At 42.9% G+C, this 15,053-nt stretch overlaps 1 protein-coding gene across 2 annotated transcripts; it reads left to right on the forward strand.

Moving 5' to 3' along the window:
• Positions 1-9,907: 9,907 nt before the first annotated feature.
• Positions 9,908-14,554, forward strand: LOC106560581 (prothymosin alpha-A). 2 transcript variants are annotated; one of them, XM_014123596.2, is made up of 5 exons: positions 9,908-10,214; positions 12,725-12,796; positions 13,105-13,192; positions 13,403-13,494; positions 13,638-14,554. In XM_014123596.2, the coding sequence occupies exons 1-5, from the start codon at positions 10,173-10,175 to the stop codon at positions 13,677-13,679; spliced, it is 336 nt and encodes a 111-aa protein (XP_013979071.1). In that variant the 5' UTR covers positions 9,908-10,172; the 3' UTR covers positions 13,680-14,554. The 2 variants fall into 2 exon arrangements, with proteins under 2 accessions (XP_013979071.1, XP_013979072.1); XM_014123597.2 differs by having other exon boundaries at positions 13,108-13,192.
• Positions 14,555-15,053: the final 499 nt, after the last annotated feature.

Genomic DNA, 15,053 nt, shown 5'->3' on the forward strand with positions numbered 1-15,053 from the left:
TGTCTTTTCTCTTTATCATGGTAATGTCCTGTCTCTTTATCATGGTTTACTGTCCTGTCTCTTAATCATGGTTTACTGTCCTGTCTGTTTATCATGGTTTACTGTCCTGTCCCTTTATCATGGTTTACTGTCTTTTCTCTTTATCATGGTTTACTGTCCTGTCTCTTTATCATGGTTTACTGTCCTGTCTCTTATCATGGTTTACTGTCTTTTCTCTTTATCATGGTAATGTCCTGTCTCTTTATCATGGTTTACTGTCCTGTCTCTTAATCATGGTTTACTGTCCTGTCTCTTATCATGGTTTACTGTCCTGTCTCTTATCATGGTTTACTGTCCTGTCTCTTTATCATGGTTTACTGCCCTGTCTCTTATCATGGTTTACTGTCCTGTCTCTTTATCATGGTTTACTGTCCTGTCTCTTATCATGGTTTACTGTCTTTTCTCTTTATCATGGTTTACTGTCTTTTCTCTTTATCATGGTAATGTCCTGTCTCTTTATCATGGTTTACTGTCCTGTCTCTTATCATGGTTTACTGTCCTGTCTCTTTATCATGGTTTACTGTCCTGTCTCTTTATCATGGTTTACTGTCCTGTCTCTTAATCATGGTTTACTGTCCTGTCTCTTATCATGGTTTACTGTCCTGTCTCTTTATCATGGTTTATTGTCCTGTCTCTTATCATGGTAATGTCCTGTCCCTTTATCATGGTAATGTCCTGTCCCTTTATCATGGTTTACTGTCCTGTCTCTTTATCATGGTATACTGTCCTGTCTCTTTATCACAGTTTACTGTCCTGTCTCTTATCATGGTTTACTGTCCTGTCTCTTATCATGGATTACTGTCCTGTCACTTTATCATGGTATACTGTCCTGTCTCTTTATCATGGTATACTGTCCTGTCTCTTTATCACAGTTTACTGTCCTGTCTCTTATCATGGTTTACTGTCCTGTCTCTTATCATGGATTACTGTCCTGTCACTTTATCATGGTATACTGTCCTGTCTCTTTATCATGGTTTACTGTCCTGTCTCTTTATCACAGTTTACTGTCTTGTCTCTTATTATGGTTTATTGTCCTGTCTCTTTATCATGGTTTACTGTCTTTTCTCTTTATCATGGTTTACTGTCCTGTCTCTTTATCATGATTTACTGTCCTTTCTCTTATCATGGTTTACTGTCCTGTCTCTTTATCATGGTTTACTGTCTTTTCTCTTTATCATGGTTTACTGTCCTGTCTCTTTATCATGGTTTACTGTCCTGTCTCTTATCATGGTTTACTGTCTTTTCTCTTTATCATGGTAATGTCCTGTCTCTTTATCATGGTTTACTGTCCTGTCTCTTAATCATGGTTTACTGTCCTGTCTGTTTATCATGGTTTACTGTCCTGTCCCTTTATCATGGTTTACTGTCTTTTCTCTTTATCATTGTTTACTGTCCTGTCTCTTTATCATGGTTTACTGTCCTGTCTCTTATCATGGTTTACTGTCCTGTCTCTTATCATGGTTTACTGTCCTGTCTCTTATCATGGATTACTGTCCTGTCACTTTATCATGGTATTCTGTCCTGTCTCTTTATCATGGTTTACTGTCCTGTCTCTTTATCACAGTTTACTGTCTTGTCTCTTATCATGGTTTACTGTCCTGTCTCTTTATCAAAGCTAGCTACGCTACAGGCTCCTCCGAGAGTTTACTGTCCTGTCTCTTTATTAAAGCTAACTATGCTACAGCTAGTCTCCTCTAGAGCAGCAGGTTGTGATAGTGACGCTGCACACAGTAACTCATAATCCTGGAAGGAGCAGATATGTGCTTTTTGGGCAGAGTGATCCCTAGCCGCACCCTCAGAGTATGTGCAGACCAGCTAGCTGTTGTGTTTTCTGACATTTTCTGACATCTCTCTCTAGCTCAGGCCATTATCGCCAACTGCTTCATGACGCCAACTGTCATCCCCGTGCCCAAGAAAGGGAAAGTAACTGAACTGAATGACCACCGACCAGTAGCACTCACTTCCCTCATCATGAAGGGCTTCGAGGGGCTCGTCAAAGACCACATCACCTCCTACCTGCCTGACGCACTCAACCATCTCCAGTTCTCCTACCACCCCGACAGCAGCTACTCTTCCTGGGATTTATTATGGAACCCCATTAGTTCCTGCCAAGGCAGCAGCTACTCTTCCTGGGATTTATTATGGATCCCCATTAGTTCCTGCCAAGGCAGCAGCTACTCTTCCTGGGGTTTATTATGGATCCCCATTAGTTCCTGCCAAAGCAGCAGCTACTCTTCCTGGGCTTTATTATGGATCCCCATTAGTTCCTGCCAAAGCAGCAGCTACTCTTCCTGGGGTCCAGCAAAATTAAGACAATTTATACAATTTCCATAGTCTGTTCTGGACTTGGGGACTGTGAAATGACCTCTTGTGGCATGTCTTGTGGGTATGCATGGGTGTCCGAGCTGTGCGCCAGTCGTTCAAACAGACAGCTCAGTGCATTCAACATGTCAATACCTCTCATAAATACAAGTAGTGATGAAGTCAATCTCTCCTCCACTTTCAGCCAGGAGAGATTGACATGCATATTATTAATATTAGCTCTCTGTGTACATCCAAGGGCCAGCCGTGCTGCCCTGTTCTGAGCCAATTGCAATTTTCCAAAGTCCTTTTTTGTGGCACCTGACCACACGACTGAACAGTAGTCCAGGTGTGACAAAACCAGGGCCTGTAGGACCAGCCTTGTTGATAGTGTTGTTAAGAAGGCAGAGCGGCGCTTTATTATAGACATACTTCTCCCCATCCTAGCTACTGTTGTATTATTATGTTTTGACCATGACAGTTTACAATCCAGGGTTACTCCAAGCAGTTTAGTCACCTCAACTTGCTACAATTTCCACATTATTTATTACAAGATTTAGTTGAGGTTTAGGCTTTAGTGATTGATTTGTCCCAGATACAATGCTTTTAGTTTTAGAAATATTTAGGACTAACTTATTCCTTGCCACCCACTCTGAAACTAACTGCAACTCTTTGTTAAGTGTTGTAGTCATTTCAGTAGCTGTAGTAGCTGACGTGTATAGTGTTGAGTCATCCGCATACATAGACACTCTGGCTTTCCTCAAAGCCAGTGGCAATTCATTAGTAAAGATTGAAAAAAGTAATGGGCCTAGACAGCTGCCTTGGGGAATTCCTTATTCTACCTGGATGGTGTTGGAAATGGCTTCCATTAAAGAACACCCTCTGTGTTCTGTTAGACAGGTAACTCTTTATCCACAATATAGCAGGGGGTGTAAAGCCATAACACATACGTTTTGCCAGCAGCAGACCATGATCGATAATCTCAAAGGCGGAACTGAAGTCTAACAAAACAGCCCCCATAATATTTATATCATCAATTTCTCTCAACCAATCATCAGTCATTTGTATAAGTGCTGTGCTTGTTGAATGTCATTCTCTATAAGCATGCTGAAAGTCTGTTGTCAATTTGTTTACAGTAAAATAGCATCGTATCTGGTCATCTGGTCACACAATTTTTTCCAAAGGTTTTCTAAGGGTTGGTAACTCACACCTGCAATGTTGGACGTCAGAGCTTTCACTGTACCCTGCAACTATATCTGCGTCCCTGTGCATAAATAGGAGAGAGAAGAGAGAGGAGAGAGAGAATAGAGAGAGGAGAGAGAGAGTAGAGAGAGGAGAGACAGAGGAGATAGAGAGAGAGAGAGCGAGAGAGAGAGAGAGAAGAGAGAGAGGAGAGAGAGAGGAGAGAGAGAGTAGAGAGAGGAGAGAGAGTAGAGAGAGAGAGAGAGAGGAGAGGGAGAGAGGAGAGAGAGAGAGAGAGAGAGAGAGAGAGAGGAGAGAGAGGAGAGAGAGAGAGAGAGAGAGAGAGAGGGGAGAGAGAGAGAGAGAGAGAGGAGAGAGAGTAGAGCGAGAGAGAGAGAGAGAGAGGAGAGGGAGAGAGGAGAGAGAGGAGAGAGAGAGAAAAGAGAGAGAAGAGATAGTAGAGAGAGGGAGAAGAGAGAGTAGAATGAGAGAGAGAGATAGTTAGTTAGTTAGTTAGTTAGTTAGTTAGTTAGTTAGTTAGTTAGTTAGTTAGTTAGTTAGTTAGTTAGTTAGTTAGTTAGTTAGTTAGTTAGTTAGTTAGTTAGTGATAGAGATGGCAGTAATTCCATAATTTCACATTACACAATAGCATAGTAATTCCATGATTTCACATTACTCTTAAACAAAGAGAGCAGTGTTGCTGCGTGAGCTACCGAGCAATGAATTGACAACCTGGAACAATAATTAATTACGAAAAGCTGGATACTAAATGGCTGCACTAACTATCGCTGAATGGAAGTGGGGGAGTGTGTGTGCTGGGTGTGTGCTGGGTGTGTGTTGAGCTGCAGTCCAATTGATTCTCATCCATCTCATTAACAGAACACATAAAGAGTAATAATGGACAATGTCCACTAACTGGCCAGAACTACATAGAACTATTCTGATATATTATTCATGATCACATAAACAATACGCATTTTGTTGTTGTAGGTGTTTCCACGGTCACGTTTCTCTAAAATACTATTCTGATCAAGGCTGCCTGTACAGCTGCTGTTACACATGGAGACAGAGAACAATATCAGCACTTACTTATCAGTTGTTTGTGTATTGTTTACGTGCTGTTAAGCTATATGATTTAGGCTGTGTGGAGTATTCATTATGTCATCTGTTGTTGATGGCTTGTTTGTTGTTGTTGTTGTCTGCATAGTCACACTCAGCAACAATTACCGCTTGGAGACAAATAAAAAAGAATGTTTTTCTTCTTTTCAGCAGGATGTTATTATATTGTAATACATCTGGCCATAATTTCCAACAGTACAATTTCAAGAGTCCCCAGAAATGATTGAACATATCAAACCCAATACTGCTTCAGAACACAAACAGCTACAATTATGTTTAGCAATGCTGTATAGGTGAGAATAACTTTGCAGATTCTGTTTGCCCAAAATAGTATTTTAACATGCTTTGTAAATACCTAAATAAAACGATATGGTAGCAAAGTAAGAACTCACATTTTTCGGGTCAATCTCGAAAAGTTGGACCTCCCATTTATTTTCCCATCTGTTTGAGGAGCTCCTCCAGTGTCTTGAGTGCTCCACTAGAGGGTGAAGAGAGTAGAGAGGAGGGGAGAGGAGAAGAGAGGAGAGAGGAGAGAGGAGCAGAGAGGAGAAGAGGGGAGAGAGGAGCGGAGGGGAGAGGAGAAGAGAGGGGAGAAGAGAAGAGAGGAGAGAAGAGAGGAGGGGAGGGGAGAGGAGAAGAGAGGGGAGAGGAGAAGAGAAGAGAAGAGAAGAGAAGAGAAGAGAAGAGAAGAGAAGAGAAGAGAAGAGAAGAGAAGAGAAGAGAAGAGAAGAGAAGAGAAGAGAAGAGAAGAGAAGAGAAGAGAAGAGAAGAGAAGAGAGGAGAATAGAGGAAAGAGGAGGGGAGAGGAGAAGAGGGGAGAGAGGAGGGGGAGGGGAGAGAGAAGAGAAGAGAAGAGAAGAGAAGAGAAGAGAAGAGAAGAGAAGAGAAGAGAAGAGAAGAGAAGAGAAGAGAAGAGAAGAGAAGAGAAGAGAAGAGGTGAGAAGAGGAGAGGAGAGGAGAGGAGAGGAGAGGAGAGGAGAGGAGAGGAGAGAGGAGAAGAGAGGAAAGAGGAAAGAGGAGGGGAGAGGAGAAGAGAGGAGAATAGAGAAGAGAGGAGGGGAGAGGAGAAGAGAGAAGAGAGGAGGGGAGAGGAGAAGAGGGGCGAGAGGAGGGGGGGAGGGGAGAGGAGAGGAGAGGAGAGGAGAGGAGAGGAGAGGAGAGGAGAGGAGAGGAGAGGAGAGGAGAGGAGAGGAGAGGAGAGGAGAGGAGAGGAGAGGAGAGGAGAGGAGAGAGAAAGGGGAGAGGAGAGGAGAGGAGAGGAGGGGAGAGGAGGAGTGAGGAGGGGAGAGGAGAAGAGAGGAGAGAGGAGGGGAGGGGAGGGGAGAGGAGAGGAGAGGCGAGGCGAAGAGAGGATGGGAGGGGAGATGAGAGGAGAGGAGGGGAGAGGAGGAGTGAGGAGGGGAGAGGAGAAGAGAGGGGAGAAGAGAAGAGAGGAGAGAAGAGAGGAGGGGAGGGGAGAGGAGAAGAAAGGGGAGAGAGAGAAGAGAAGAGAAGAGAAGAGAAGAGAAGAGAAGAGAAGAGAAGAGAAGAGAAGAGAAGAGAAGAGAAGAGAAGAGAAGAGAAGAGAAGAGAAGAGAAGAGAGGAGAGAGGAGAATAGAGGAAAGAGGAGGGGAGAGGAGAAGAGGGGAGAGAGGAGGGGAGGGGAGGGGAGAAGAGAAGAGAAGAGAAGAGAAGAGAAGAGAAGAGGAGAGAAGAGGAGAGAGGAGAAGAGAGGAAAGAGGAGGGGAGAGGAGAAGAGAGGAGAATAGAGAAGAGAGGAGGGGAGAGGAGAAGAGAGAAGAGAGGAGGGGAGAGGAGAAGAGGGGCGAGAGGAGGGGAGGGGAGGGGAGAGGAGAGGAGAGGAGAGGAGAGGAGAGGAGAGGAGAGGAGAGGAGAGGAGAGGAGAGGAGAGGAGAGGAGAGGAGAGGAGAGGAGAGAGAAAGGGGAGAGGAGAGGAGAGGAGCGGAGAGGAGAGGAGAGGAGAGGAGAGGAGGGGAGAGGAGGAGTGAGGAGGGGAGAGGAGAAGAGAGGAGAGAGGAGGGGAGGGGAGGGGAGAGGAGAGGAGAGGCGAGGCGAAGAGAGGAGAAGAGAGGAGAAGAGAGAGGAGGGGAGGGGAGATGAGAGGAGAGGAGGGGAGAGGAGGAGTGAGGAGGGGAGAGGAGAAGAGAGGAGAGAGAAGAGGAGAGGAAAAGAGAGAAGTATGAGGAAACCCCTTCAGATTAGTGGATTCTGCTATTTCAGCCACACCCATTGCTGACAGGTGTATAAAATCAAGCTCAAAGCCATGCAATCTCCATATACCAAATATTGGCATTAGAATGGCCTTACTGAAGAGCTCAGTGACTTTCAATGTGGCACCGTCATAGGATGCCGCCTTTCCAACAAGTCAGTTCATCAAATGTCTGCTCTGCTAGAGCTGCCCTAGTCAACTGTAAGTGCTGTTATCGTGAAATGGAAATGTCTAGGAACAACAACGGCTCAGCCGTGAAGCGGTAGGCCACACAAGCTCACAGAATGGGACCGCTGAGTGCTGAAACGCATAAAAAGCATCTGTCATCGGTTACAACACCCTCTACCGAGTTCCAAACTGCCTCTGGAAGCAACGTCAGCACAAGAGCTGCTGGTCGGGAGCTTCATGAAATGGGTTTCCATGGCCGAGCAGCCACACACAAGCCTAAGATCACCATTCCCAATGCCAAGCGTCAGCTGGGGTGGTGTACAGCTTGCCGCCATTGGACTCTGGAGCAGTGGAAACATGTTCTCTGGAGTGATGAATCACGCTTCACCATCTGGCAGTCCGACAGGCGAATCTGGGTTTGGCGGATGCCAGGAGAATTGTAATAGTGCATAGTGCCAACTGTAAAGTTTGGTGGAGGAGCAATAATGGTCTGGGGCTATTTTTCATGGTTTGGGCTAGAACCCTTAGTTCAAGTGAAGGGAAAACTTATTGCTACAGCATACTCTGTTCTTCCAACTTTGTGGCAACAGTTTGGGGAAGGCCATTTCCTGTTTCAGCATGACAATGCCCCCGTGCACAAAGCGAGGTCCATAGAGAAATGGTTTGTCGAGATTGGGGTGGAAGAACTAGTCTGCACAGAGCACTGACCGCAACGCCATCAAACACCTTTGGGATGAATTGGAACGCCAACTGCGAGCCAGGTCTATTCACCCAACATCAGTGCCCAACCTCACTACTGTTCTTGTGGCTGAATGGAAGTAAATCCCTGCAGCAATGTTCCAACATCTAGTGGAAAGCCTTCCGAGAAGAGTGGAGGCTGTTATAGCAGCAAAGGGGGGGACCAACTCCATATTAATGCCCACAATTTTGGAATGAGATGTTTGACGAGCAGGTGTCCACTTAATTTTGGTCATGTAGTGTATGTGCCTGTGTGAGATAAGATACAATCTCTATAACAGGACAACACACAGGTTAGTGTCCTGGACCTCCTCTGCAGGTCACAGCATGTAGAGTCCATTGGGGCCTCATGAGGAACAGAGGTTTTCCCTGCTACAACGCACTGTAACACATTACAGCCTTAGACAGCCACAGCTACCCTAGAGCTCATTACAAAGTTAACACATTCTTGTTTTTATTATTGAATACATGCACATACACATTAGTATACACAACAATATTGCAAACATACAGTCAAACTTTTGGCAGATGTTTAATATTTTTTGTTAACACACACAAAACATGTAACTTTTTTCCATTGTGTTTTTTTTACATTTATTTTTATTCCCATCTGAAAATAACAAGTGCTAAATGTTTTGGGCAAATGTCTAATACATCTGGCCTAAGTACAACTGTAGAGCTGATACCTCTACTGACATCAGTGCCCTGTGGTGGGATCATACAACGTGGTGCATAGCCCAACTGTCTAAATAGGCTATTTTACATTTTTTTTTATGTAATCAAAATCCTTCATTAACAACGTGTCTATGTAGGCCATGTTAAAGACATTCTTTATTCAAAATAATAAATTAACAACATATCATCTAGTGACTTTCTGCTCTTCAGTACTGAGTTGTTTTTCATTTGTTTTAAAATCCACTCTCCAGGTTTTGAAAACAACTCTAGTGGAGTACTACGTTTGATTGACAGTCAGATTATCCAATCCATGGGCGCAAAGCGTCAGGTTTATGTTTGCTCCAGTTCATCTACCAATGAGGTTAGTTCTTTCACAATCACGACGACATATGGCACTTGGAAAAAGCCATTTTGGTGAGGTAAGTCTTTCCTTCTACCTCAATGGTGCACTCATCCGTAAATGGAATCACTACGCAACACTATTGCACTTATTTTCTGACAATGTGGAAGCTTCTGTCTTATTTTATTATTTAAAAAAATTCTGAGTCCTTTTGTTATGGCTAATTTCTGCGCAGTGTCCATAAAATATGTGCGTAAAGTAGCCTAGTATTTTATTTTACGATTGAGATGCTATTTCTAAACAATTCATCCTCCAACAGAAATGCTCTACACATCTTTCAGAAATGCTCTACACATCTCGTAAACTGTTTCTCTGTGGCGTCGACCTTCACTCATACACACAATGGTGGCTGAGCCGGAAAATGGACGCTTCTACCCGCCGCACATGGCGCAAGCGCATTACGACTCCCAGAGAGAGCGCGAGCGAGAGAGAGCTAAAAGAGGGGGAGGGGGGCCGATGGAAAAGGGGGGTGCAGAGAGAGAGGGGGGGGGGGGGAGGGGCTGCACTAAAGGGGGAGGGGGACAGGGAGCTATCTGTCAGTCTGTCGTGTGTAAACTAGAGATAGCCTAGGCTTCGTTCTCTAAATGCCGCTATAAGCCATTGAAGATCTTTTAAATCATTGCATCCAGTTCATCCATTTGAAGTTGTTACATTACTTCATTACATTAGTGAGGCTACATTAGTTCATTATACAGAATTTAAATATATGTATTTTAGCCAACTAGACTATCAGTTAAACGCAAGTGCATGCAAGGTCAAGCAGCACCTAATGTAATAAACCTTGAATAACATGGTGATTGATGAGGATAGACTACAAGTGATAAGGTTACATGTAACAACTACGGATGTGTGCGTGTTACATGTTGCCAAATGCAATAGTCTGTCCACAATTGGATTTATGTGGGGTTTGCAATCGAAATTCGGCTTAAATTACGTCCTGACGCGAGAATCGTCCACTTTGACAAGTTTAATCTTGTGTTGTGTTGACAGAAAGTATGCTATGCGGGTCATCAATCCCCGCGCGGGGACGGCCAGCCACTCGTCACTGCAATGATTCGGAGAGGCTGATTAGGGGGCGTGCGCGCCTCTCTGAAAATACTGTCCATTGTTCCCCTCGGACCAATCAGTGCTAGACATTGTCCAAATGATGGACCAATCATAATGCACTGGCCGTGCCTCGACTCCGCCTACAACTCTATATTAAAGGCTCCCCGGTCGGGCCGGGTTGCCACTGGCACTATAAGTCTTTTTTTTCTTTTACACTGGTGGGACTGAGTGGATCGTATCATTATTTTTTCTGATCCCCTATAACATTTGTTACATTAGGCTAAAACAGAAACATGGCTGACACAAAAGTCGACAAGAAGGAGATCTCTGCCAAGGTAAGTGGAGGGCAATTTGTGACCTGAGTGATGGATAAATTACAATTTCTACACTTTCTTTCATTCAAATCTATTCCGGACGGAATATTTTGAATGGAGAACAACTATAGGAAACTGGAACAAGTGTTTATCCGAGCTTCATCAAATTTAACTGGTTTTGGATGAGGCTTCTGTTGCGGATGCAGGAATGAAAACACTTTTTTTGGAGACCTATGATATTAGATAAAAATGTAGCCTAACAATGAGTACGCCGAAGTTGCGCTCACTAGTCTACTGAAACATTAACTGCAAGCAGCGACGCTTTTATTGAACCAGAGTACAAGTCTGCGCGCGGTTCTTTGTTTATACTACCGTGTCTGTCCAGTTGAGCACGGATTGGAACCTCGTTTGAAGAACTCATTCACACACACACACTTCTGCTTTATCGTGTTGATGAATTCGCTTTGTATACTTCTCATTTTATAGGCTACATTGTATTTGCTGGTCGAGGCTGCAATTGATTGATCCATTCGTCAAATTCGTACCGCGCACCGGGTCTGTCATAACTTGCTACTTGAATAGATCCCATTGTTTTTGGAGGCTGTTTTCATTGAGTATATGATATTGATGTGGAAGTTTATGGGGAATGGCTCGGACATAAAAGCCTCGCGCCTTTTAGAAATCAGAATGTGGTGAAAGGGATTTAAATTGCGCGTAAAGGATTAATAACGGAACCAACATGAAAATTCTAACCGACCTGAGTACGAGATGAGTAATTATTTTGCATAACTGTAAATGGAGTGGGGATAGCGATTCCTGTCTTCTAGCTGTGTGTTTATGATCAGTGATTCACGGCTGTATTGACATGGATAAGCCCGGCGGTGTGTTCACTTCGTTCCACCAAGCTTCTGTCTGTCTGTGCGCAATGTGACGGAGCCTCAACGCGAGCGCAATGTGCTCGGAGCCTCCCGTTTAAAAGCATCAGTTGGCTTGTAAACCAAATTATGTGTCTGTGTGTGATTTGGAACAGCTTCTGTTCTTGGGTTATTTGTTTGGATACTGTCTTAGATTTAGCCATTCTTTGTATGAAAAAAAAGCGCGGACAGACAGTATTTCCTTTGCTTGTCTTTAGAGAGAAAATAAATGTTGACTTGGTTCCAGCGGTAGCTTGTGATAAATGGAACTAGGTGAGTGTATATGCGGGCTTTGGCGGCGCGTAATGCCGATTTGAACACCCAGTGTAGGACGTGTGTGAGCGAAAAGTTGAACTGTGAAAGTGTTCATTCTCTCCCTCTCTCTCTTTGGTTCCTTCACGGCGTAACCCTATTCAGAGAGAGAAAGAGAGAGGAGGGGGGGGGGTCGTGGGGTGAGCGTTCACGATAAACTAGCATTGCATCTTGAAGGCATCGTTTTTCATTAAACATTGCAAAGCGCTGCTCAGAGCCTCGACCTGCTGAACCAATTGCGCGCTGAATTGCGTTTTTGCGGTTACTTATCTTTTATCCCTTGCCATAAGCTCACCATACGCTGTTCAAACGACCCCAGGTAATAACAAAAAATCGAGTATGTTAATATCTGCCTGTTAGCCTACAGGTTAAAAATGATACTTATTTTCCATCGCTGTGCGTTGTTGCCTATAGCTATAGAATACAATATTGGCACGGAAAGGTGATGTTGAAAGGAGGCGGGTACAGGGGAGATGTAGCTGCTAACCGGCTTATGGGCTCAGCATTACTCAAACTAATTCATCAATAGAGATTTCCACATTGGAATAGGTTAAAACGAACGAGACTAAGAACATCTATATTTTATTTCTTTGGCACTAAAAAAGGCTATTGGAGAAAAAAAAAGTGCCTTTGTCCTTCAAGTGAATAGGCCTGAACATAGCCTGATCTTATCATAAAGACCCTTGATACAACACCAACACCCAATCAGAATGGTTTTGATTGATTAGGAACCTTATTGTCTTCATTTACAGAATGGAAAGTCGATGAATCGCATATCCCTTCTAGGCGCTATTGTCTTATTGTCTCCTTTCCCTGGAGTTAATTTAGTCAGCCTCCTTCTGGTAGCGTTGGTTTAGAGGCTCTTATTGGCTGAATAACCTACTAGGGTGCAATGGGAGTTGTAGTCTTTTTCCGGGCGTGTCTTCATAGAGCCCCATTATATGAGTCCTTGACTGAACTACAATGCTCTTTGTTCGCAACTCCATAATGGTGTCAGGTTGCAACACTTCTATTAGAGCTCAAAAAGTAGGCGGGGTGTAGAGAAGAAAAGCAACCAATAGAAGGTTTAGGATCAAAGTGTCGCCTTTCAAAGGAAAAACGAAAGCATGCTTTACAAGTTTAGGCGAGGGTGGAGGGAGGGAAGGGGGTATGTGGGCGGGGGTGTCTTTAAAACGACAACCAACTCTATAAATAAATCTTAAGGCATAAAATCTTGATTGGATGGGCCTGTGATATATATTTGAACCACCATGTGCCACACAGCATATAAGTCAAACATATTCTCCTATTTTCACTTTCCCCCAGGACCTGAAAGAGAAGAAGCTTGTTGAGGAGGCAGAAAATGGAAAAGATGCCCCAGCCAATGGGAAAAAAGCTGTAAGACTTCACCTTTAACACTTTACCTTTAATTGACCCATTTCACCACTTTACCTTTAAGATGGGCTCATATGGCAATCAGTTACTGTCTACCTGTCCTCACCTGTCTTCTTCATTGTCCTTATGAAAAAGTAATTGTAGAAATACATCCATGAGGACAAGTCATGTTTTCTTTCATTTTATTACAAATAAGATATTACCTGGTTATTACTCTCACTCCTCAATAAATACAGTCTCATTCAACATGGATTTTTTTCCCCTGGAGACAAACAGATTCTATGCATCTGATGCATTGTGTTGTTTTCCAGAAGGAGGCTGAGGAGAATGGAGATGTAGAGGATGTAGACGAGGAGGAGGATGTGGGAGAGGAGGAGGATGAGGAAGAGGATGTTGAGGGTAAGTGGTCCGGTCTCTCAACGACATTATGTATGATGATAGATTATCCATTTCATGTTGACATATGCACCTAGTGGCAGTGCTGTCTATTTGCTGCTAAAGTACTGAGGCAGATCGCCTGGGGAATTGTTTTCTTGGAGCGCCCTCTATCTGTTAGACGCCATAACTACAATAATCTAAACCTGTCTCCCTCTCTATCTGTCTCTGTAGGCGACGAAGATGATGAAGATGACGATGAGGTCGAGGGTCGCGCAGGCAAGAGGGCGGCGGAAGATGATGAAGATGATGATGATGATGATGAGGTAATATAACGACTTCAATCCATGACTTGAATTTACACTTATTGTATGTGTTTGGTATTTAATATTCAAATCAAACTAAACATATTTCTACAATGTTGTTTTAAATGGAAATAACTAATCTTATCTTGGCTTTGTCTTTACAGGAGGATGTTGGAACGAAGAAGCAGAAAACCGATGATGATTAAGAGTTGTGTTTCAACCCGCTGGAAGCCCCTGTAACCTCTCTCCTAGACCACCGAGCGTTTTGGAGGGAAACTGTGGTCATCATCAAGTAGAGTTCAACGTCCGTGTACACACACCCAATGTCCGTGTACACACACACCCAACTGCAAATTTTTTAGAATACCCAAGACTTCAAAGTTCTACCTTCTTAACAAGATACAGTACTTTAAAAGGAGAATTTGTTTGTATTTTTATTTACATTTTATATTTTTGTACATATTGTTAGGAGGTCAGCCATTTTTCGACAGTGATCTCTGGTTACCAAACGGTGCTTTGGAGTTGATGCTTCTCTATGAAATAGACTTTACTTGTGGTTTGACCATGTCATGTTATCTCAACACAAACTTGTACAAATTTCAGAAAACAATTAAATTTAAAGCATTCCAGTAACTTTGTATTTGTACTTTAGTTGTACCATACGTAGTTGGTTTGTATGAGATGGCAAGGCCAAAGAAAAGAGGTTTCTTTTCTTTTATGTCGTTTAAATTGCTGTCTGTTGTGGCCTGTTCAATGTACGTGTGAATTTGTTGTAAGACAATAAACCAGAATTTTAGTTTGTGAGCACTTCTGATTAGTTTTTTTTTTTGTTTAATTTTTCTTCAGTTTTTTGACCCGTCGTAGATGAGACTTCATAATGTTATGTTACAGTCAGCCTCCTCAACTATGAACATCATCATACAGCTTTTGGCTCTATAATCTATAAAAGTATCCTTTTCAGATATGCTGTTCATGTGTTTTATTGAGCTGTTAGAACTGTACATCATTGTAAATTATTCATGCCATAAAGACTTCAAGATCTGGTAAATTATATTGCATTTAATAAATTTACCTGAGTGAATCCTTTCCTTCCGATAAACAATTATTTTAACACCAAATACAGTGAAACACACCAATACAAATATACAAGGAGGGCTAATTGGCCAACACCACAACGGCTGCATTCTCTTATGGGTTATAATTTCTAGGACATAACCAGGGATATAATTGAGAACTATTATTAGCCAAATGGACTCAGCATCATTTAATTTGACATTGATGATTAGAAGAAAAAAATATTAGCCCAATGGACTGTGTCATTTCATTTGACATTGATGATTAGAAGGGAAAAAAAGTACTGTAGCTATTAATCTGCTCAAAATGTAAACTTCCATATAATTACAACAATCAATTACCTCATGTTTAAATAATAATAATCCCAAGCACACATAATACAACTTTATTGTCCTCCCTTACCAGCTACACCACATGACCAAAAGTATGTGGACACCTGCTCATTCCAAAATCATGGGCATTAACATGGAGTTGGCCCCCATTTTGCTGCTATAACAGCCTCCACT

Source organism: Salmo salar, chromosome ssa10 (assembly GCF_905237065.1).
Source record: "Salmo salar chromosome ssa10, Ssal_v3.1, whole genome shotgun sequence".
NCBI classification, from domain to species: domain Eukaryota; kingdom Metazoa; phylum Chordata; class Actinopteri; order Salmoniformes; family Salmonidae; genus Salmo; species Salmo salar.